The sequence below is a fragment of the Pleurodeles waltl genome, chromosome 2_1 (assembly GCF_031143425.1).
Source record: "Pleurodeles waltl isolate 20211129_DDA chromosome 2_1, aPleWal1.hap1.20221129, whole genome shotgun sequence".
Lineage (NCBI taxonomy): Eukaryota > Metazoa > Chordata > Amphibia > Caudata > Salamandridae > Pleurodeles > Pleurodeles waltl.
The window spans coordinates 885,200,681-885,226,258 of NC_090438.1; the positions used below are offsets into that span (position 1 = coordinate 885,200,681).

The 25,578-nt window shown below is 42.4% G+C and overlaps 1 protein-coding gene across 4 annotated transcripts in view; it reads left to right on the forward strand.

Annotated features, from left to right (window-relative positions):
* The window catches only part of LOC138269492 (cadherin-10-like), a 1,023,955-nt gene that overhangs the window by 896,116 nt on the left and 102,261 nt on the right, over nt 1-25,578 (forward strand). For all 4 annotated transcript variants that reach the window (XM_069218802.1, XM_069218801.1, XM_069218800.1 and 1 more), the window contains 2 exons: nt 5,403-5,539; nt 19,753-19,874. In XM_069218802.1, the coding sequence (XP_069074903.1) occupies nt 5,403-5,539; nt 19,753-19,874 (259 nt within the window). The remainder of the gene's footprint in view (nt 1-5,402; nt 5,540-19,752; nt 19,875-25,578) is intronic.

Consider the following 25,578-nt stretch of genomic DNA (forward strand, 5'->3'; position numbering starts at 1 on the left):
TGGTGGTCAGTTCCAGGGGCCTGGACAGCTTCCATGTTGGACCACCGTCAGTGGAGTATCACATCCACTACCTCAGTCCTTGGCAGGATGAAGCTCTCTGGGCACCAAGCCCCCTCCAGAACCAGTGGAGTATCACATCCACTACCTCAGTCCTTGGCAGGATGAAGCACTCTGAGCACCAAGCCCCCTTCAGAACCAGTGGAGAAAGGCATCCACTACCTCAGTCCTTGGCAGGATGAAGCACTCTGGGCACCAAACCCCCTCCAGAACCAGTGGAGACTGTTATCCACTTGAGAGACTGGGGCTTTGCACTCCCCAGGAAAGAGCAGTGGGCAAACCGCCCACTGGAGAGACTTGAGAGACTGTGGCTTTGCACTCCCCAGGATAAAGCAGTGGGCAAACCACCCACTTGAGAGACTTGAGAGACTGTGGCTTTGCACTTCCCAGGATAAAGCAGTGGGCAAACCACCCACTTGAGAGACTTGAGAAACTGTGGCTTTGAACTCCCCAGGATACATCAATGGGCATGGAGCCCCCTCGTGGAGCTGGCGTTGTGTACTCATCCGGCTGAGGTGCCCCCCCTTCCCTTCCCCCTGAGGTGCCTGTTTTATTTCAATCTGATGCCCCAGCAGCGTTCTCTCCGTTTGGATCGGGTATTGAGTGTGGGCCTCGCCCATGCATTTTGGGCCCAGTGGTCCACGGACTATGTAGGTGCAGTACATGGACTTGAAATCTTGGTGTACATATTTGTTAATAGTGTATATATATTTTTGACTAATGGATTTTTCCTGATTACAATTGTTCAAATCATTTCCTTTTGTCCTTGCGTTCTTCCAGGGGGGGGAGGGTGGTGTAAATGTAATGTTTCAACATGTATTTGTGTGTATGGTGTTGTGGGTGAGGGTGGGGGTGGGGGTGTTGCGTGTGTGTGTCACTCTCTTTTCCCTCCTCCCTCCCCTGTGTCGTAGGTGCAGTACTCACCGTGGTGGTCGCCGCCGTCGGTCGTGCTCCTGGTAGAGGAGCAGGAAGACAATGGCAGGTAGAATTTGGAGTTCCAGCTCCATGGCGTCCTGGTTCCTCGTGGGGTGTGTAGAGGTGAGCGTTTTCCCTTCCAAGTCCAGTTTCCGCCGTGTTTTTGTTTGCGTTGAATCCGCCCCGGAAAAGGTGGCAGATTGGCCTCTCATAATGGTGTGGGCGGTACATTGTCTTCCGCCTGTCTGTTGGCGGTGACCGCCATACTGTTTGTTTGTACCGCCGTGGCGGTCGGAGTGTTAAAGTGGCTGTCTATGTTGGCGGTTTCAGCCATGGTCGTGATTCAATTTTTTCTTCCGCCGGCCTGTTGGTCTTACCGTCGCTTTACCACCGAACGACAGGGTTGTAATGAGGGCCTATGTGTGTGTGTAGGAGCAAAGCTCAAGCCTTTACTCAGACCTCAAGCTTCATAACTTGATAATGGTCTCTTAGACAAGTTAATAACTAAGTAACGTATTTGGTCTTGTCCCTGTTCCTCTGAAATCTTGTTCTCACCTCCCTTCAAGTCATCACTGGTCTTTTCATGATCTTCCTCCTTTCTTTCTCCTTCCCCACATCCTTTTACCTGACCATCTGTGTCCCTCACTGGAGGGTGCATTTGTAACATACCTATTCTCTTCATTTCTTGTAAAAAAAGAAGATTTAATACCAGAATTAGAAGTGGAGGGGTTATCAGATTCAGAGTCATTGCCACTTACTCCAATAATGGAAATCCCACTTAAGCTTGATGTCTCACTCCCTACACTCAAAACCTGCCTTTCATTACAATGCATTTCAATAGGTGCTATTGTGTCCCAAGATGGCTGCCATTACTTTCTGGTTGAAGTTTTGACAGTATATCAGATCTCACCATGAGATCTCTGCTTAGGAGCCACCCAGAAAAAAAAATTGGATTTCTTTATTAACTCTGAAACTACTGGACAGTTTTGTACCAAATAGGACAAAGGGTAATCTGCGGACGAAAAGCTACCTTTCTGCCACATTTTGTGTAATTCGGTCCTGCGGTTCGGGCTGCAGTCATGTCTAAAGAGTCTTTGGGAAATAACATGGGAAAAGCACTTTTTGACCCCTCCCCCTGTTTTCTCAGCCCACGCTTGACGGATCACCCCAAAACTTTCCATGTACAACAAGATCCTTGTGCACACTTTTTTTGGAATTTTTTCGTGAAGATTTGTCTAACGGTGCCAAAAATATAGGCAAGTCAAAAAATGCTTTTTCAGTGGAAATTAGGTTTTCGCTATAACTACTTATTGGCGACAGCCAGTAGATGAGATATATATTTATATGTTCACTAACAAAAAACAAAGCTTACAGGGACATTATAGTTAGGAAATAGAATTTTTTTTAAACATAGAAATTCACTTAAAAAACAAAGGTTACAGAGGCCTTATAGTTAGGCTCTTATTTTAAAAGCACCAAACCATAGAAATTAACCTATTAGAGTTATCTCAAGAAACTATAACTCGTGCCTCAAGGAACTATGACTTGTGTATCCGCCATGCACAGTTTTTTCATGAAAAGCTTTACTGCAAATATTTCATTGATATTATCAATTATAATATCAAAGATGTCATGAGTGCCATAAATTGTGGGGTAATTAGCAGTGCATGGTCAGTCCCTGCACCGAACCCCTATAACAACCCATTGCTGAATGGCCCCCATGATCAGGCCGATATCGGTCCCAGAGACTCCATCCCCATGGCCCAGCATAAATAATTATTTTTTTGGTGGGTTGGGGCTGTATAGCCCGCACCCCAGCCAATCTTTGCCCTAGGGATCCCGATCCCCAGGCCCTGGCCTAATCATTTAATATTTTTGGGGTCAGAGGGGTACACACAGCCCCCCACACCTGGCTGATTAATGGTCCCAGGGCTGGAGGGAGGCCAGTGGTGCCCAGTTAGGCTTGCTTAAAGCCCTGAGGAGGTGGTCACCCATGCTGTAGCGGGGTGGGTGGAGTTTAATTTTTTCAAATCCTAGGGAAGTGGTGGTCCCTGGGGCTGCGGGGGGACCGGAGGGCTCCCACGCATTAAAAATGTAAATGCCCCTGGGATCTGGGCCTGTGCTTGTTTTTCTAAAAACTGTTTGTCCCAAATTTGTTAATTTTGTGACTTTTATGAACTTGTGGCAAAACATTTAATAATGTGCTTTTTAGCCCTGGGGGTCCCTCTGGGACTCCACCACCAGAGCCAAGGGGTCAGAGTGTTCCTACCCTACCCCTTTTCCTTTCTTTCACATTTTTTTGTGGGACTCAGCTGAAGCCGAGTCCCAAGATGGCTGCCAACATTTCCTGGTTTTAGATGTTGGCAGCCAGTCATAACTATGCATTTCCCTTCACAATCTCATCAATATTCACAAAGTGATTGCAGCCAGAAATTTACCAGTCAATGTACAGGGCCTGCATTCCGCTGGGCCGGCTGGCAGAAACACTGTTTCCTCCGTCGGCTCAGCGGAATGTTGGTAATGTGGCCGGCGGGGACTTCAATGCTCTGGTGATCTTTTGTAGACCACCAGCACCGAACTAATGACCCCCTTGTGTAATTCCGTCCAGTGGTTCAGGCTGTAGCCTTGTTTAAAGGTTCTATGGGAATTAACATGGGAAACGCAACTTTTGTGATCACCCCCATTTTCTTGGCCCCTGCTTGATGGATCACCCCAAAACTTCCTTAGAAAATTTCATGAAGATTCATCAAACTATGTCTATATATATATATATATATACATATATATATATATATACACACACACACACAAAAATTCCTTCACACAGTATCCACCTTCCAGATGAACCCAAACCCCATTTCTGTATGAAGAATATGCAATGCCAAGAGCAATGGATAGTTTAAGGAGGGGTTGTTTAAGGTTTTGTTATGTATTTTATCAGTTGAATCCCTGACTTTTAAAGATATGAGTTGCGATCTTCACAATGAAACAAATGTAGTTTTTTTGCAGATTTTGCGAACCTCAATATGATGTAGGGAAAAAAAGACAAAAATTACTTAAATTCTTTAGCTTCTCTAGTCGATTCACATATGGATTACTGGCCTTATCCTTATGAAGTTGGCAAGAGAGAAAATATCTGCTGGGCACCCATGTGCTAAGTTTCTGGGGTTTGAAATTGTGCCTATGGAGATGCGCAGAGTTCAAAGCTGTAATTTGTGAAGTTACGAAGTATGATTTTTTTGATAAAAGTGATTTTCTAAACTGTTCTTGTAACTAACAGATGGTGTGTTTTGAAATGGGCAGGAGGATCGGGAAATGTATGTAAGTGTAAATCTTCCCTCAGGAGAGATTCACTTCCATTGTCAATTAAACAGCATGATATTGTTTTAGTTTACTTGTTCAGGTCATTAATGTGCTGTTTTTTTCACAAAACCAGAACAAACAAATGACAGCAATAAGTACAGCAAGTCCCTTATTTGGAGTTTGCCAGATCGGACACTCCATCATAAATATGCTGGATGTCATATCTGCTATATTACAAATGTATTATAGACATTGGCACCTGTAAGAGGGCAGGTGGGACATCCACCAGGATTTGTCGCAGTATTCTATCCATGAAACTATATATAAGGCCCTGAGAGTTTAGAGCATCAGGAATATGACTGTGTCTAGATAATGACTTAACAATTAATAGATGACTTTTTGCTTACATTGTATATGATTCTGCCCCACATTCAGCAGGCCTTATTGGACCAGATCCCATATCACTGACATGTGTCAAACCACAAAATTCATATTAAAGGCCCCAACATTGTGGTAATCCAATCTATTTTTATTTATTTTATTGTTATCTAAATTAAAATTGTAGTTAAAATTACAAACCTGTAATGTTTTACTATTACAAATGTAATAACTGTTGCAATAGAAATATATTAATGTCTGGCCATATTCACAAAAGAATGAGCTGTGACATACTCTTGCATTACTCCTGGCTTGCTATTTAGTCCCAGGAGTAAGCCAAGAGTACTTCCTATTTATTCATGAATTTCAAGAGTATGTCAGGAGTGCTAAAAGAGTAAGTCACACCAACTACAAGCAAACTCTTCGTGAATGGGGCACCCAAAGTCTAACGCTGTACTCGAAACAATAATTGGTGGTGGAAGCTACATCTTTTAAAAGCATCAGCTTTGTGCATCCTTGTGCAAGGCAGCAACCTTTCTAAAATAGCTCGTGTTCTTTTCCTGTAATGTATTGTTCATCATAAATACATTGGTAAAACGTGGCAAAACGAATGGCATATGGCACCTTGTGTTAAGTGCTTGAGTAAATAAGCACAAAAAGCATAATAGATATATGAAGTTTGAATTATGCTGCTGCTGCATTTTTTTTCTTTCATCTGTTTCACTTTCCCTTTTTTTGTATCTGCTTAGGTTTTCATTGGATCGTCATACTGACCTTGACAGAATATTCAATATACACTCTGGAAATGGATCAATCTACACGTCAAAATCACTAGACCGTGAAATATCCCAATGGCACAACCTAAGCATAATAGCTACTGAACTCAGTAAGTTGATTAGTGTTTAATGTATTTTTCTTTCATGTGCCTCTTCTAGATTCTGTAGAGGTTGAGACAAGTTTTGCAACACAGTCCTTACAGAGGTGTCATTCTGTATTTGCATTTATTTTTATATATATCATACAATGACCAAACATAATAACAATACACAACTTGAACGAAAAAGATAAAATGAAATGACTTGAATGGACAAAACCTATATGGACATGTTACCATTAACATATTATGAATGAATGAAATGACAAGTATTAGGCATCATGCAGCATGGCAAAGCATTCCATAATTCTCATTTGCCAGCCACTACCCCCCTGATATCTTCTCATAAGCTCACTTGGTGAGAAGATTAGGGCCTAGAAGAGACCAGGGGTCTGATGTACTAAACAGTGGTCACAAAAATTGACAATCAGTATTTTTGCAACCCGTCTAGAATTTTACAAACAGACCTATGTAGTAATAGGTTGTTTGTAAAATTCCAATTTGGATGGGTCACAATCTGACCTACAGCTCATTAATATCAAAGAAGTAGGTCGCAAATTGTGACTAAATCTGAATGGTGGCCATCACAGGGATGGTGGATCCCTAAGGTAAGCAGATCAACATGTTTGCACTCGCCTTTAAATAAACAAAACCTTTTTTTAATGCAGGACAATTTTCCTTACAGGAAACACAGCTGGTATTAAAAAAAACATTTTCTTTTTAAAAGTTAGTTTAAAAGTTGACAGTGGTTGGCAATGGTCAGCTGGGCCACAGACTACTCCCCAACAAACACTTTCAGGGCAAGTGTGCACAGGGGGATTCCCTTCATTTAGTGAATGGCTTGTGATAACGTGTCAGAACCTGGATAAGTTAACTTACAAGGAGACACGTCTAGGCCAATGAACCTTTTGACCATGTTTGGAGACTTCCCAGAACGAGATATCTGTTTAACATCGCAGTCAATATGTCAAAAACTCTTTCAATATTCACAATAACTAATCATTAAGCTAATCAATAACATTCAATATAGCTCAATACAGCGAACACACCATGACCTTTCAGCCATGAATAACCACACAAACCTAGTCATGTGTTAGGATATTTATTTCCTGTTAGTTACAATCTAATATCACATTTATTAGTTTCAACATCAACAAGCACGTCAAAACCATTATAACTTGGCAATCAGAGCAAACCTTTATCAAAGCATAGATCATGAACATTTGGAATAAAGCACAACGTTAATATGAATCAACTTTAGCAGAGTAACATTAGTACATTTTTCAACAAAACAAGATATTAGTCATTTGTCTATTTGCATCCGATATTAGTGAATTCCTTAACTAACTTCGAATTACCATCAGCATGTTGGGCTTCATGCAAAACAATTTGGAAAACACAAATTTAGAAAAACATCTAACTATGGCCTCTATCAAAAGAGCAGTTGGTACCTAGAAAGAAAAGGCAAACAGACAATTAAAATTTTTCATCAGATAGTTACCCCTCCAACGTATCCGCAATCAGCGTCAGCCTTCGTCCTCAGGACATCAGTCGATTCGCCATCAGCAAAGATAAGACGGGACAAGTCTCAGCATGGCATAGTTAAGAATAGGCTCTTCCCTCATAAGGAGGAGAAGTCAGTATCAGGTAAGGATTCAATAGAGGATGGTTAAGATATCAGAACAGCAAAGTCTCAAAGAATAATGGCAAAGTGTAGCTTAAGGCAGAATGGCAGAATAACGGGAAAAGTGTCCCAATAATGGCTGATTTCTTCTCGGGTCATGCTGTTATATCAAAACTGTCAAACTAGCCCTTAATTTCTCATTGGATCAATTTCGGTGCATCATTATCGCTGTCCAATAATCCTCAACGCACCTTACTCAAATTTTCCACAAAACACAGTTCTCATGCAATCGATTGGCTCCTGTGATTGACGTCTTCAACGGGTGGAATGTCAGGTAAGAAAAGTTACACTTTACGCTCCAGTCAGTATTTCCATTGTCTTCTCCTAGTCCAAGCGGCCTTGCACCTGTTGTGAATTACACTGTTGCATTCGGCAAGAATGTCTCTTTGAGCAAGTCGGGTCCCATGAGAAAGAATTTACTACGGCTACACATACATATCTCTAGCTTTTGGAAAAGTACAGCTTTGTGTCCTTCAGGAAAGCAGCACATTGCACATTAGAAAAACACAATTAATATGAGACCAGGCAGCTAGGCCCAGACCCTCTCCAGCTAAGGCCTAGTGTCTAATTTAGCAAAACCCCTAATACATAATCCTTAATGCTAATACAAAGTCATACATTAGTACTTTGTTAATTCATCATTAATCAGTTTCATTAATCATCGTATACATTGGTGGCCACTCCTCGTGGGCCCATTTCAAACGCATACATTATTTTCTATGTTAACATATTTCTATGCAGTTTCGCTACACATTATATTGCAAGCTTTTCATGTTAATATTAATTTTAAAGGTCACACTCCAACAATTCCTCCTCTGATGACTCTTGTCATCACACAAACCTTTTTCCTTAAAATCTGCACCCTAGAATTTCCTCATTTCAATTTTCTCTTTCAACCGTTCCCCTTGTGATTTTGCCCTGAACAATTTTTCCCTTTTCTTTTCTTCCCTCCTCCTATTATTTTTCACCATTTTCAATTTAATTCTTTTACTAATTTTGCATGACAGCCATAATCCAAATAAGCAAGCTATAACAATCAATATTCCCTGTATTATTTTTGCCAATATCCCGTGCCAAATATTACTAAACCAATTTCCCACTTTAGTAAGTCCTTTTCCAACCTTTTCCCAAACTCCTGGCTCTTTCAGTTCCTTCAAATCTGTACTATCTCTTGTTAAGTTAGTAAGCATACTTCTAATTTTGTTACTATTGTCAGGTATATAAGCACAACAATGGCGCTCATTAAGCATTTTACAAATTCTGACATTTTTCGCTAAAAGATTGTCTAAAGCAAGCCTGTTTTGAAGAGTCATAGCCCTCTCCGCAGCAAGTTCGGTATCCATCAGGAGTATAGCCCCTGTAAAATTTGTCAGCATGGTATCCACAATAGTAGACAACTTTCTAATCTTTATAGAGTTTAAGATAACTCCCACTGAAGGAATTATCGCCCCAAATATGTCTCCTACTACACCAGCAGCAGTCTCTCTCTTCTGTATATTTCGATGTGAGTCAGACAATTTCGGAAACTTTTTCAGATCATCCAGTTGATATATCTTTGGGAAAACTATCCCCAAATAACATGTCCCATACCATCCCTTTGGAAGACGGTAATAAGCATTAAGTCTACATATATAATAGATCCCAGGGATCGCTGGATCCCGTCCATTTAACATGAACATCCATTTACTCTGAAACAAAAACACATGCTTACATTCACTCGTTCCCACAAACACATTGTCATGATATGACTTTAGTCGCGTTATGCAAAGCTTACTTACGTGTAGTGCATCTAAAGCTAACTTCCCTTGTTCCCTAACCGCACTATAACCTTCATTACTAACAAAAGCTCGCTGCTGCAATCCTTTCTCCAATTTACCTTTCAATGCCCTTCTTCTATCTTCCGTGTGATCTAAAAAGCTTTTCTCTACAGATGTTAGCGAACAAGTCAAATTATTGCGGTGTGCATAAGATGTACTAATTGTTCGTGTCGCCTCGAAGAATCCCTTAACTAATTTTATGCCATAGTATTTAGCTACACTACTCAAATCCTCTATAATAGGCACATAAGAAAACACAAGATTGTGATTGGAGTAAAAGTATTGAATCTCTTCCTGGTTATAGAATCTTGTTAGTAACAAACTACAGCTTATCCCAAACGTTAAAGGCAAACTATGACAGGTAACCCCCTCTTGTACTGAAACAGGAATCTGTGTACACACATATCAATCTTTCGCATCCACAGTGTCAACATACTCATTCAGCAAGCGATAGAAAACATTAGTTGATAGTTCCCCTTTACCATTAGTTCCCTCATGCAAATACTTTGTGTCTTGCTCAAACCTCTCCCAAGCTGTTAGTTCAGTGGCGGTCTCAGGAATTGTAGCATTTTTAGTTACACTCTTATCCACAAATGGCATTCCCACAATCACAACTATGATGAATATCACACATACGACACCCAAACCAACACCCAAACATTTATAATGCCTACTTCCCCTATTATCCTCTTTAGTGTTAGTCATGATCTGTAAAGAATCAGAAAGTGAAGTATTATTAGTTCAAACACAACCAACAGAGGATGGTTGAAACTCTTTTTTTTCAGCAAAGTTAAAGCAAGCGAAAGCCTTTCTTCAGCAATTATTTAGGACCTGCGTACCTTCTGTTTGCTTCTCTCTTTCTTTTCAACTTGCGATCACCCTGCAATTCTCATTCACTCAGATCTTCTCTCCTTGTTGTATCAACCGCCTCCTCTATTGCATCTTCGACAACCGCTTTTCCCTTAGTCACTTGCAATTCTGGTCACTTATCTCCTTTCAGTGTCTCTTTGGTCTTTGATCTTCCTTGTGGCAACTCGTCGCCCTCCTCTGACTCTATGGTGTTTTCTCTTGATGGACCTGCAATTTGCTCAGGAGGAGTCTGGACACTCTGACTCCCTTCCGCCTCAACTCCTTCGCCTTCTGGGTCTGTCAGGGGCTCTAGTTCTTGTCCATATTCGTCTGCTTCTGGAAGAACCTCCTCCTGACTCAGCGCTCCTGGTGCCTCAGTTGAGATAGGCTCACCGTCACCCCTCTGGGTCTCGTCTCCTTCGTCTCCTACTGGAGTGATCAAGCCGTCCTCAACGGGCTCTCCTTCTGTCTCAGTTCCCCTTTGATTACTCTCTGGCCCTGAGGCTTCCTTCTCTGTTGTTGGTACTTTCGACAATTCAACTTCCTCATCAGTTGGACACGTCACCTTTTTTGTATGACTGGCATGGATCCAGTTCGGAATTGCCGCACATTTCACAGCAGTAGTAGTTGTTAGTATTACTTGATATGGCCCCTTCCAACGTGGCTCCAAACACAGCTTCCTCACATGTTTCTTGATGACAACCCAGTCACCAGTTTTCAGGTTGTGACCTGGATCATTTATCGGTGGCAGTGTGGTAGCTTCCACCTGGTGAGGGAAAGAGCGGACCACGTCAGCAGACCGTTGCAGTAGTCCAACACCATATCATTCGTGATATTCACAAGAGCATTTGCAGGCACTGCGGGCAGTGTCATAGCTCGGCCCATCAGAATTTAATGAGGAGACAGTCCTGTTTTCTTGTTGGACGTATTTCTCATTGACATTAGTACCAAAGGCAATGCATCAGGCCATTTCAAATTCGTGGCTGCACACATCTTTGCCATTCTCGACTTCAGGGTACCATTCATCTGCTCCACTAGTCCTGATGCTTCAAGGCGGTAACTACAATGCAACTTCTGTTCAATGTTTAATGCTGCACACAATAGCTTAACCACCTCGTTGTTGAAGTGACTTCCCCTATCTGATTCTAAAGAGATCAGAAACCTGAAACGTGGTATCAATTCCCTAAGCAGCAGCTTCGCTACTGTGAGACTGTCATTTCTGCGTGTAGGGTATGCTTCAATCCAGTGACTAAAGATACACACAATCACCAACACGTATCTCAGACCTCCACACACAGGCGTCTCAATAAAATCCAATTGCATTCTGCTAAATGGACCTCCTGCTCTCCCAATGTGGCTCAAATTCACCACTGTCCCTTTCCCCGCATTCATCTGTTGACAGATGATACACCTGTGACAGATCCCTTCTGCAGCTTGTCTGAATTTTGGGTTAAACCAGTCAATTATGAACAGCCTGATCATGGCATCTCTCCCGATATGTGCTTGCCCAGGGTAAAACCTTGCTAACTGTGACAGGAGACTGTCCGGCAAAACCATTTTCTCTTCATCTGAGACCCACAAGTCATCTGGTCTTTGTACACACTGCATCCTAAGCCAAGAACGTTTCTCGTCTTTACTAGTGCGTCCTTGCAACAATCTCAATTCCTCCAACGTGTCAACCACCCTTAAAGCGTAACCTGTGCATGTCCCATTGTCTGTTTCAGGTAACAATTCCCATTGATCCTTAAACGATATACAGTTCAATGTGCAAAACCTTGCGACTTGATCCGCATATCCATTTCCCATTAAAACAAAGCCTTGTGATTTCAAATGAGCACTGCATTTCACCACGGCAGTTTCATGAGGTAACTGAATCGTGGGCAACAACTTAATTCTTTCACCATTTTTCACCGGAGAACCAGAAGAGGTCAGGTAACCCCTCTGTGACCATAGTTGGCCAAAATCATGAACAATTCCAAATCCGTATCTGCTATCAGTATAGATAGTCACTCTCAACTGGGCAGCAGCATGGCAAGCCCTAGTAAGAGCAACCAATTCAGCCACTTGAGCAGAATACACTCTCTCAAGCCAAGACGCTTCCAGGATACCAGAGATCGTACATACAGCGTATCCGGCTCTCAGCACTCCTACCGAGTCTCTTAAACATGAGCCATCATCAAAGATAATTTTGTCATTTTCTTCCAATTGGGTATTTTTAATATCAGGCCTCGGTTTGGTGCACATTTCTGTTACCTCAAGACAATCATGTTCTACATCCTCAGCATCTTCAACTTCTGTGTTTTCATTTGGAAGCAAAGTTGCCGGGTTCAGCACTGTACATCTTTTTAACATTACATTTGGCGACCCCAATATAATTCTTTCATATTTTGTCAGTCATTGTGCGAGGCTTTGCCCAACTGCTGCTACTGCACGCAGGCAACCTGGTAAGGCTGTTGCAACTGGGTCCAAAGTAGCTGAAAAATATGCTACTGGTCGGTTTACACCTCCATGGACCTGTGTCAGGACAGACAAAGAACATGCATCACGTTCATGACAAAACAGAAGAAAAGGCTTCGTGTAGGCAGGCATACCTAAAGCTGGAGCCTTGCACATGCTCTCCCTTAGCTCAGTAAACACCTTCATTTCTTTCTCTGACAAAGTTATGACATCTGGCCCATCCTTAACCGTCAGTCTCACCAATGGCTTGGAGATGACTGAGAAATGTGGGATCCACTGACGACAGTAACCCACCATTCCCAGAAACATCCTAACATTTCTCCGTGTCGTTGGGGGGTTCATCTGCAACAGGGCAGTCACTCTTTACCTTGATAAATTCCTCAACCCTTTCTCAATTTGATAACCTAAGTATTTCACCTCCTTCTGGCAGTATTGTAGCTTCTTTGGGGACACCTTATGCCCGTTCTTTCCCAAGTGGTTCAGTAAGGCAATCGAATCATACTTGCAGTCATCCTTTGTCTTGGAAGCTATCAACAAATCATCAATGTACTGCACTATAGTCAACTGAAAAGGCAATTCCAATGACTCCAAATCTTTATTCAGTATCCGACTGAAAATGGAAGGTGATTCCGAAAACCCTTGAGGAATTCGACACCAATTGTAAACATTATCCAGGAATTTGAAACTGAAGAGAAATTGTCTGTCCTCATGAAGAGGCACAGAAAAGAACGCTTTGGACAAATCTACTACTGTGAACCACTCTGCATCACATGGAACCTGAAACGTAATCACAGCTGGATTTGGCACTACTGGGCAACATGTCACCACTATGTTGTTAATCTTTCTCAGGTCTTGGACAATTCGAACCTTCCCACAAGGCTTTCTTAGTGCCATTATTGGTGAATTACATGGACTGTTCATCACTTCTTTCAAAACTCCCTGTTTCACAAAGTCTGCAATTAATTGTGCCACCTGTATAAGGACATCTTGTGCCATGTAGTACTGCAGCACCTGGGGGAACACAGCATTTTGCTTCACACTGACTTTGACTGGTTCCACTCCTTTTATCAGTCCTACTTCTTTTCCTATCAAGTCCCACACTTTCTCTCTGACTGTCCCCTGCAAGTCTGCTGGCAGATCAGTCACTGTGAACATTGGGAAGAAGTTAATCAGAGGATACTCCTCATCTGTCGTCTCTGTTTCAGGCTCTGAAACCTGCCCCTCATCTCCTTCATCGTCACTGTTTGTCTGAACCTCAATTCCTTCATTGGAACAGGTAATAGAACATCTTGTCTTGCACAGTAAGTCTCTTCCCAGTCGGGATACGGGACTCGAATCGCAAACTACAAACCTGTGCAACCCCTGAAAAGTATCAAGCTCAACCTGAACCGGATCCGTGATCCGGTTAGTCAAGAGCTGATTCGCCACTCCTACTACCTTGACTGTACGTCCCGAAAGTGGCAATTTCGGAACCTTTGCACTTCTAACTGTAGAGCGTGTAGCTCCTGTGTCAACCAAGAATGAGACCTTGTGACCCATTACTTTCCCTTGCACAAAGGGCCCTCTCTGATCTACTTCTACGGATGCTGCAAGCCTACACTCCTCACCATCTGAGCTCTCATCCGACCATTCATCGTTTATTCCATTCTCACCACGTAATGGGAATTGTTGTACTGTGTTACTTTGACTCGTTCTTTGACCTGTGACCTGTTGAGGAAGCATCACCTGTTGCTGTTCCATTGGTGCTAAGGGCAACTGCATTTGCTGTCTAGGTACCATGGGAATCTGCTGTTGCATTTGCTGCATCTGCATCGGTTTTACACATGGCATCTGCACTTGTTGCATGGGTTGAAGACCCTGCATCTGAACCATGTTATTCTGAAAGTTCGAATTAGGATCTCTCAACCTTGGTCCTTTAATGTTTTGGAATGCATTAACATCATTGCTTTGCTGAACAACACCCTCCTGCACCATCATTGGGCACTTCCGCTTCCAATGTCCAATGCCCCCGCAAGCATGACAAGGTGACACATACTTCATGCCGTGCACATCGTTCTGAACCATTACGGTATTCAGATCTGGACCACGGTTCAAAAAACCTCCTCGACCTCTGCCACTCACTTGTGCCTGAAACATCCTGTTTCCTTGCGGCTGTTGCACCATCTGCTGTAGACTACCTCCCTGCAACCCTCACTGTGCTGCCTTAATTTGCATCACCATCACTTTCTCCTTCAAATTTCTCTGTTTCAACTCAATTTCATCACTACAGTACTTTGCATACGGCAACACCTCGTCAATCGGCTTCGCTTGCCAACAGATAAAATGATTCTTAATCATCTGACTAATCTCAGGTCTGAATCCTTCATTAAATCTGAACACAAGGTGATTCATGTCCTTCGCCTCTATAACCTCTTTACCACTGTAGTGCTTGACCGCTTTCAACAACCTCTCATAATAGGTATGTATCGACTCCTTGGCCTCTTGCGCCGTTCTATCAATCTTTTGCCAATCAATATTCTGCGGTAAAACCCTCTGTTTCAAGAACTCAATCACCTTATAGTAGTACTTCATCACCTCAGGAGATGGTGCTCCTGTGACTCTATCCCTTGCCGGTTCCGAAGCCGGCCAATCCACACTCCTCTTGCACTCAAGCCACAAATCAGCTGGAACTATGATCTCAAAAAGAGTTGATCAGGTCTTCCCAAAGACACTTCTCAAGATTCACAAACCTGGCCGTCTGCTGATACCACTCTATTGGCTTCTCTCTCAGCCTGGGGAAATCATTTGTGAATGACAGAATATCACCTCTGGTCCACGGTACATGGACAAGAACCCCTCCGGTCGTTTCTCTCATTGGTAACATCTTTATTGTACCGGTGTCCGACATGGCTTTCACCTGCTGCTCTATGCCGTCACTCTTCCTTTTATCTCTTTTCTTTGCCCATCTGCCTTCCCACTTCTCTAATGCTCCCCACACTTGTGCACTCTGCAGTATCTCTTTGAGGTGTGCCTTCATCCCAGTAGACCTCATGTGTTCAAAATCTTTGGGCTCAAAATCTAACCTATAACTTCTCTTCAGATGTTGGGTATTTTCTAAATTTATTCCATATTTATCTGCCAAGTTCCCCAACCTCTGGTGCACCTTGCTCACTTCTTTGTTTATTTTTGGGCACAAATACCTCAATTCTGCTTCAGTGTATGACTCTAGCCTGTTCACTCCCATGCTCCCATCAACTAGTTCATTTGCCTCCATGCCCAACCTCACAAAATTCAGGTACTCTTCTCTTTCCGACTGCTCTGTTGTCGCAGGAGTGGTCTGTGGTGAATTTAACTTGTCTGACCATTCATCAGTTGTCGCACAGTTAAACCTTGCAATGAGATATTTCCGGCCTGTACTATTGGTGTTTGCGGAACATTCGCACTTGAGATCTGCGGAGTCAGCAGTCCCAAACCTGATTGTCTCAGGGTATCTGGAGGAACCCCAATCGGACTGAAGTCTAACAAAGACCTAGATCTTTCGAATGTCGGTTCCACTGGAGTCATCCCTTGAGAGCTCCCTACGAACCCTCCTCTTGTCATTTCTTGGGTCATTATTCCCTGATCACATACACTAGGCTTCGCCTGTGCATACAATGGTACTGGTGGACCAACTGTAATAGGCAAGGATATGGCAGCTGGCGGCTGCCTGCTTCCTAAAACCTGTGGAGCATTAACCCCCATATTCTGATTCATTCCTGGTGCTATGGCTGACTGCGGTCCTGTGACCGAAGCATAATTCGGAATCATCTGTTGCTGCACCTGAGGCAGTAAAAGGGGAGTTGGCTCAGTCTGTATCAGCTTTAGTCTCGTATATGCCAGATCTGACGGCACCATCAAATTTGTGTTAGTCTCTAATATTGGGACATCAGGGTAAAGCCTCTGAACCTGCGGTGGCTGTAACTGAGGTTGCATCTCTAGAGCAGTGGACACACTGACACTATTCTGCACTGGAACTGGTGTCGCAACAGTATTAAACTGTACCGTATTTGTTGTTCCCTTATTTTGAGTCGAATCCATAGCACCTGCACTAGTACTTGGTCTATTGTCATCTAGGGCGTATGGCGGTGGTCGATCATTTAGCAAGTGATTAAGAAACTCATCATCATCTGAGTCATCTGTCTCTGCCCTTCTCAACCAATTGCCTCTCACGGACGGCTGCCAATCCGTGTGCGACCCTTCTCACTAACTGACCTATCCCAGCGCGGCTCCAATAACGTCACACTCACACGCACTGCGGCTGACAAAGTCTTGCGGCTTGTCTTCATCACTCTCGATTCACACAAAACTAATGCAATATATTGTGAGCACTATCAAAACTCACATTTGCCGGTTTACTACAGGAAAGGGTAACACAAAAGCTTCAGGATTTTACAGAGATGTCGCTTAGCCTCTGCCGTTACTCTCTCCTTCTCAGATTCCGCACTCACAAGCAAAATTTGACCCGCAAATTCTACTTTCAACTTGTCAATGGGTTGTTCTAGTGCACATTGGAACTCACCAAATCTCCATCGAAGTTTTAATTCACTCACTTTGACTCAAACTCGACTCGTCAACCATGCCCGATTGACCTATTAAACCACACAAATTACAACATAAACCAAGTGTCTTATACACTTATCAGTATACTCCGGAGTCTTAGACCACGCAGGGTCGGTACATCATCAACAACCACGTGGACAATTTTTTAGCACAAAGCGCCACACTCACATGAAGTTCGCCGACTTCCCTACTCTCGTACTGCGGAGTACGCACACTCCTACTAAAACATTACCTGGCCTAAAATTCTCACAAAACTCACAATTCACCTGCAATATGCATAAGCTGTGCAAGCGCAAACCTGTTTCATTCACACTATCACTAGGACGCCGAGAACATACCCAACTCACTTCAGCAAGCTCCGAGATTCTGGGAAGGTCATTCGGGACTTAGGAGCACATCATCTCTCTAATTTGCATCATTTTAAAACAATTTTCAAACAGTGGTCTCTCGTCCTGGGGCCCCAAAGGGCCAAACCATCCTCTGCTACCAAAACTGATAACGTGTCAGAACCTTGATAAGTAAACTTACAAGGAGACACGTCTAGACCAATGAACATTTTGACCACGTTTGAAGACTTCCCAGAACGAGATATCCGTTTAACATCACAATCAATATGTCAATAACTCTTTCATTATTCACAATAACTAATCATTAAGCTAATCAATAACATTCAATATAGCTCAATACAGCGAACACACCATGACCTTTCAGCCATGAATAACCACACAAACCTAGTCATGTGTTAGGATATTTATTCCCTATTAGTTACAATCTAATATCATATTTATTAGTTTCAACATTAACAAGCACGTCAAAACCACTATAACTTGTCAATCAGAGCAAAACTTTATCAAAGCATAGATCATGAGCATTTAGAATAAAGCACAACGTTAATATGAATCAACTTTAGCAGAGTAACATTAGTAAATTTTTCAACAAAGGAAGCTCTTAGTCATTTATCTATTTGCATCCGATATTAGTGAATTCCTTAACTAGCTTTGAATTAGCATCAGCATGTTGGGCTTCGTGCAAAACAATTAGGCAAACACAAATTTAGAAAAACATCTAACTATGGCCTCTATCAAAAGAGCAGTTGGTACCTAGAAAGAAAAGGCAAACAGACAATTACAATTTTTCATCAGATAGTTACCCCTCCAACGTATCAGCAATCAGCGTCAGCCTTCGTCCTCAGGACATCAGTCGATTCGCCATCAGCAAAGATAGGACGGGACAAGTCTCAGTATGGCATAGTTAAGAATAGGCTCTTCCCTCATAAGGAGAAGAAGTCAGTATCAGGTAAGGATTCAATAGAGGATGGTTAAGATATCAGAACAGCAAAGTCTCAAAGAATAATGGCAAAGTATAGCTTAAGGCAGAATGTCAGAATAACTGCAAAAGTGTCCCAATAATGGCTGATTTCTTCGTAATGCTGTTATATCAAAACTGTCGAACTAGCCCTTAATTTCTCATTGCATCAATGTTGGTGCATCATTATCTCTGTCCAATAATCCTCCATGCACCTTACTAGAATTTTCCACAAAACACAGTTCTTATGCAATCAATTGGCTCCTGTGATTGACGTCTTCAACGGGTGGAATGTCAGGTAAGAAAAGTTACACTTTACGCTCCAGTCAGTAGTTCAATTGTCTTCTCCTAGTCCAGGCGGCCTTGCACCTGTTGTGAATTACACTGTTGCATTCGGCAAGAATGTCTCCTTGAGCAAGTCGGGTCCCATGAGAAAGAATTTACTATGGCTACACACACATATCTCTAGCTTCTGGAAAAGTACAGCTTTGTGTCCTTCAGGAAAGCAGCACATTGCACATTAGAAAAACACAATTAATATGAGACTAGGCAGCTAGGCCCAGACCCTCGCTAGCTAAGGCTTAGTGTTTAATTTAGCAAAACCCCTTAACCCTTAATGCTAATACAAAGTCATACATTAGTACATTGTTAATTCATCATTAATCAGTTTCATGAATCATCGTATACATTGGTGGCCACTCCCCGTGGGCACATTTCAAACGCGTACATTATTTTCTATGTTAACATATTTCTATGCAGTTTCACTACATATTATATTGCAAGCTTTTCATGTTAATATTAATTTTAAAGGTCACACTCCAACACTTGTCACCCCAGCTAGGGAGTTGGTAATGTTTCACTATTTTGTGACCAGATTTCCATCATAAAACGCTGTAACATGTCATACTGAATCGCTATTTGAAAGGGACACTCAGAACAAGTCTGAGTCATGGAGTCAAAAATCCAGTCAGTAAAATTTTACCTAATCCTATAATGTCTTTCGTCCATTTTATTCCATTGCAAACCAGCGATTTTGTACTATTTGCAACCATAAAAAAGTTCAGTACCACTAGGCCATAATTATGTGTAACTGAATTGATAAAGGCAAGCTAATGGGCTTGGGGAAAGGGTGGTTATACTGGTGTCACCAGTTCGTGCACAGTGCTATTGCCCCTGTGCAAGCTGCTTTTTCCTGCAATTTTCAGCTTAGTTTATCAAATGAATAGCCAAAGGTAATCATGTACAACCGTTTTGCACAGCCAGGCTGATCTACTCTGCCCTTAACATAACAAAAGAAAAGTCTAAAAATAATAATAAAACAAACAAGATTAATACATACAAAGACATCTGAATTAATATGTGACTTGAACGTTGACTATGAACAATTGGTCTAGGAATCACAAAATTCAAAGTTAGGTTAGCTCACTTTTGAAAAAAATATCGAAGAATGCCAAGGGATAATAACAAAGGAAATAATAATTTAAGCTAATGCTGTCTCAGCAACATCATCATTTCGTTTATTTTTCTATCCACAGACAATCCCAAACAAGCCACTCGGGTTCATGTTTACGTAAAAGTGCTGGATGTCAATGACAACGCACCCGAATTTGCCACGTTCTATGACACTTTTGTATGTGAAAATGCAAGGGCTGGGCAGGTAACGTATTTGCATAATAAAAAAAACTTGATGATATATTTTGGAGATCGTCTTTAAACTGATTTTTCTCATTATTATGGTAACTCTTTGGCTTGACATGTACATGTCGGTATGCAATATGCAATGTTTTCTATGCCCAATTTTACTTATTGACTCTTTGGTCGTTGGCTGCCCTCCGGGCATTAACTGGCTGAGAAATGCACATCGATAAACAGAAAAAAGCTAAAACAAAGTTTTCAGGTAATAGAGCAGGACTTGATGATGTCAAAATGCATCAACTACAACCAAATGGAATTCATGAAAAGTGTATCTATCGAAATTAATTTGTGGAAAATGTAAAAATGTCTGGATTTATTTTTTGTTGCTGTCGAGAAATGCCATTTCGCAATAGCTACATGTCATTTATTTTGTATTATGAACAAGACAAAAGAACAATAAAATATAAATATTACACTCACCAGTCTCGCTGCTTTAGCTGGATAGGCGATTTTAGATGATAACGTGTTAGAACCCCATGTCACCATTCTGCAACAAACTTTCACAAACTGTATGCATAGATAGCTAAACATTTTAATGAACTTTTTTCAGTTTCATCTAGGGTTACAGGGGGCCAGGAAAAATGGGGTTTCCAAAACAAGAATAGACAAATAGAAATAGCAAATGCCGAAAAAACTAAAAAGAAACTGAACAGAATGTACTTACATTTGCACGAAATTGTTAGCTTGCATTTCATGCTTTTTGCGGTTAGCATTTTTTTTAGAAAAGCAGAAATTTTGCTGCTCAGTGCGTATGCAAACATTTTAAAAGTATAAGGTTGGTGAAACAGCTCAAAAGTTAGACTTTTGACCTCCCTAATTTGCTATAAGCAGGATTTTAATATTCGTAAGGTGGCCATTTGCAACCCAACCCATGTTTTGACGCACATCACATATATTCGTTAACATGTGAAAGACAAAGGGCCATATTTGCAAGGCCCTAGCGCCTTCTTGTGCCACAATAGCATCATTTTTCACTTTAATGTGGCATTAGGAAGGCACTTTTGCCACGCCAGATTTACAAAGTTGTGCAATGCATGCATTGGGCCACTTTGCACCCCCCTTGTGCCACATTATGCCTGCACCAGACATAATGTATGCAAAAAGGCGTTCTGGCACAGGGAGACCTGAAAAATGGGGGAGTGCAATCTACAAAATGGTTAATGTTGCATTTTTAACTGATTAACACCATTCCTATTTTGGATTTTATTTTATTACATCAATGACCTTTAACATTTAACATTCAGGTAAATATAATCCATTTGAGGTCTTTTCCACCTTCAAAAAAAGAATGCCAATGGACCACGGTTATCACATTTCTACAAGCCAAATAAAATCATCATTTGAGTAGCAGAGAGAATCAGGATCAGTATCCTGTAGCTTGTCAGCAATTCTTCCTATGTAGCTGTATTCTATTTAACATCCAGGTTCCTCTCCCAATCTGATATATTTCGGCAGCCTGGAAAAATGTTTTCTCGTAAAAATTCATATTGAAAATTGTTGTGCCAATTGTTGAAACCTCTAGGTGGTCCTGACCTTTCTCATAACAATAGCATAAGATTCTGGAGGGCTCTATTTGCCTTCTCAGAAAGGACATGAATGCATGATGTGATGATGAAACAGAATTTAACATGAAGAATGGAAGAAGCTGATGTCTTGTTTTCAGAGACCTTAAAGTCACGATTTTTTTCCATTCATGTGTGTTTCACCACTGTATTCTGCTGGTAGGAGCACTCCGGTCAGTATATGTGTAAACCCAAAGATTTGAGAAAACATGCTCACTCATGATATCTCAAATGTGATGTTTAATCAGCAGTCACTAACAACAAAATGATTTCATAGCAAATACTGCAGTGATGTCACAGATGATGAGTGATGTAATATGTGTAGTAGTTAGCAGTGCATGGCATAGGGGAGAGATATAGTATATTTTATTACTAAATGTAAATCCAACCCCCTGCCATGCACAACCTTTGTTGTGCACAGTGGGCAACCCTCCACATGCAGCCAACCCCACACTGCACATGGCCTGGCCGCAAGCCAGGCCCTGTGGCGAACCCACCCAAACACAGCCAAGCCCATGCTGACCAGTGCCTTCGGTTGTGCCCTGCAGACAAATCCTAAAGGCAGCCAACCTCAAGGTGGAGGGGTTTAGCCTTTGCCACATAGACGTAGGATTGGCCCAGGGCCACAAATATATATTAAAGGGAGGGGCCAAGCCCTAGTAGGCCCCAGGGACTCCATCCAGTTAACCAAAAAGGACAGGGGGCTGCACACCTGCCTCTTCAAGCCTTATCAGGCCCTGGGACCAAATCCCCTGGAGCCAAAGCCAATAAAGGAGGTGGGAGGGGCACACGGCCTCACTCCTGGAGCATTATTAGGCCCTCGTGAACCCAACCCTAGGATCTTTTTTTTTAAGGGCATGGGGGCCACATGACCCCTCTCCCTCAGCATTATTAAACCCCAGGGACCCCATCCCTCAGGGCCGAATGTAATTTACAGGGTAGGGGGGCACATGGCTCTCCTCAATGAGTCGTATTAGGCCTTGGGGACTCAATCCCCAAAGGGCTGTTTCTTTTCAGGGAAAAGGAAGCCACATGCCTCCCAAGCATATTATGGCCCCAGGCACCCCATTCCCTGGAGCCTGCATTATTTCAAGGTGGGTGCCCTGATGCCCACCCAAGGGACCCATCATGCGCAGCATTGGGGGCCACAAAGGGAGCCATAGGGCATCCACAGCCCCAGCCTGCTCTCTACATGCTGCTGCAGCCCAACACTGCTGTTGCCTGGAGGGAGAAGCTGCCTATGCTGCTCCCTCCTGGTGGTATCAATATTTCCTCTGTTTCCTTGCCTGCATCAGTGCGGGCAAGGAAACAGATCTCAAGTCTACTCCCCTGCAATAGGAGCATATGTAAAGCTCCCACCCATTGGGAGCAGGATTTCTGTTTGCTTCCAATTGGCAGAAGTTTTAAAAATGCTCCCACCAGGCGGAAGCATACGTTTCCCTACCCACACTGGTTTGGGCAGGTAAGCAACTGTGTTCCAGGGGTGGCCTTTCTGAGACAGAATGTGTGAGACGGCCCTTGGAATGGTGTCCCCAGGGTCTTCAAAAAGCTTTGGGAGGGGGCCATGTATCCCCCCGCCCCATAAAAAATAGTGTGGGCCCCAGGAAGATGAAGTCCCTGTGGCCGAAAGTGGCATGGGGATGGGGGCCATGCACTCGCTCCACTTAAAAGCACTTTGGCCCCCAGGGGATGGTGTCCCTCGGGTCAAACATGGCCTGGGGAAGGGGCCACACACCCTCTTCCGAAAAACAACAAGTCTTCCCCCCAGGCCTACCCCAAAAGATTTTTAAAAAAGAGCCAATGGAGCCAGCGCTTCTTTTTTTTATTAAGCTTTGCTGCAGATTCATGGATTGTATGTGAATTTGTAGTAAAATTTGTAAAAATGGTTTTGGCCTAGGTGGGGATCCCTCCACCAGGAATAGGGGGTAAGGGTATCCCTACCCTGCTCCTTATGTCTTTTTAATTTTTTACAGGATTCAGGACAGAGTTCTGAGTTCTAAGATGACTACCACCAATTTGTGGTTGAGGTGATGGCAGCCAATCAGATCTCAGTTTGAGATCTGTCGGATCCGAAGAGGCTCTTTGTCCCTAGATATACAAAGTTTTTGAGCATTTGTTGCTCAAAAGCTACTGAACGGATTCACACTAAATCACAAAAAGCACTCTTTCTAGACCAAGATCCAGCTTTCTGTTAAATTTGGTCCTAATCTGTCAGCAGTTTAGGCTGTAGCAGTGTCAAAAAATTCCAAAGGAAAAATGAATGTGGAATGGTTGTTGTGGAACCCCCTTTTTCCTCAGCCCCCGCTTAACGCATCACCCCAAAATGTTCCATGCTCAAACTATAATTTTTTCTTAAAGTTTCATGAAGATTGGTCAACCAAGGCCAAAGTTACTAGCAATACAATAAAAGAAATGTCCATCCAGATGGATAGAGAGATTCTTCCATTTAGCCTATAAAACATACATCTAGGCATAGAGGTGCCTCTACTTCTAGCCATGTGTTTTATGAACTAAATGGAAGAGTCCATCTGGATGGACTTTAATATAATTACATTATTTTTCTGTCCTTAATATGAATACTATTCCAATGCCCCAGTCATTATTTTGAGAGTGCTCCTGATTCTTTTTTTATTGTATATTGCGAGGCCCGTAAATGGTGGGACCTTTTTCAGAGGTGTAGCATAGTACAATCAGAACACAAACACTTGTGCAATTACAAACAGCCAACCACTGTTCAGTTTGTTTTGTACAATCCTAACTATAACTACCCACTGGGTAATTATGCACATTTATATGTATATATATGGCCAACCCCCCCCCACCATGCACCCAATCCCACACTTCACACAGACTTTGGCCATGGGTGAAAGGGATTTCGTGTGAGAGTGGGTGTTTTTTTTTTTCATTGTGCCTTAGTTAGACTGGGGGCCACACTGAGTCCCATGGTGGATCCACAGATTGGCCAAAAGAAAATATTTGGACAGTTTGTGTCCAGGAGGGGTCTCCTAGTGACACCTCTACATGTCCTATGGGGTAAGGATACCTTTATCCTGACTCCTTTTGTAATTTTTCATACCCCCGGGCCGACCGAGAAACTAAATGGCGGCAGTAAGTTTTCTCTCAGGTTGTGGCAAGCCATTTGTGCCTTTCTTTTTCACCCAGTCCCGTGATACCCCACTGGTGGATCCGCAAAGGATCTGTGTCCCTAGATATCTATAGTTTTCTTCCCTCAAAAACTCAAAAACTACTGAATAAATGTACACCAAATTACAAAAAGCAAACCAAGTTCTACCTTTCTGCCAAATTTGGTGTAATTGGTGTAATTCCGTTCAGCGGTCCATTCAGCTGTGTCTAAGTCTTGCAAAATCCCCATAGACAGTGCATGGCGGCAAAAGCTTTGTGGGACCCTTTTTCCTCAGTCCCCCCTTGAGAAATCACCCTAAAACTTTTCAGACAGCAACTGAACTAACTTGCATACTAGTTTTGAAGAGTTTGTGAAGAGGCTGCAAACAGCACCAAAGTTATTAGTAAAGCAAAAAACGCTTTGCCTATGGGAAAAAGTTGGTCCTATATATAACTACCTACTGCCTATCACCAGTAGGCAACCCATACACGCACACACAAAAATGTACACACACTGTGCTTCTGTGAAGATTTGTTTGCAGGAATTGAGGCGCCCGCAGCATGAGCCCCAACCATTGAAGTTGGGAGTCTGCAGGCTCCTCTGTTGAAGTGGACGATATATATTTTGCCTTTGTTAGGCTTCTAGTAACTTTATAAGCGTATTTTGTGAACTGCAATGGTCTTACTGTTTTGTTGTGTGTTTTGTGTTAGCATTTTGCTCCAAAACCCATCCTTAAATTACGCTGAATCCCACCCATTTATGAATAGTCATTCCCCGTTTTCCCACCACTCCACCTGGTCCCTTTTAAGCAGACATCTACTCACAGAAAAGGTAGAAGAGGCAGAGGTCTCTGGCCGTAGGTTTGTGAAGTGCATTTTGTAGTACAAGAGTAGTACTACTGCAGTAGTACTTTATATACAACAAAATGCAACAATCTGTGAATTGTGACCTTAATGTTATCTAGACGTTGTGAGCTAATA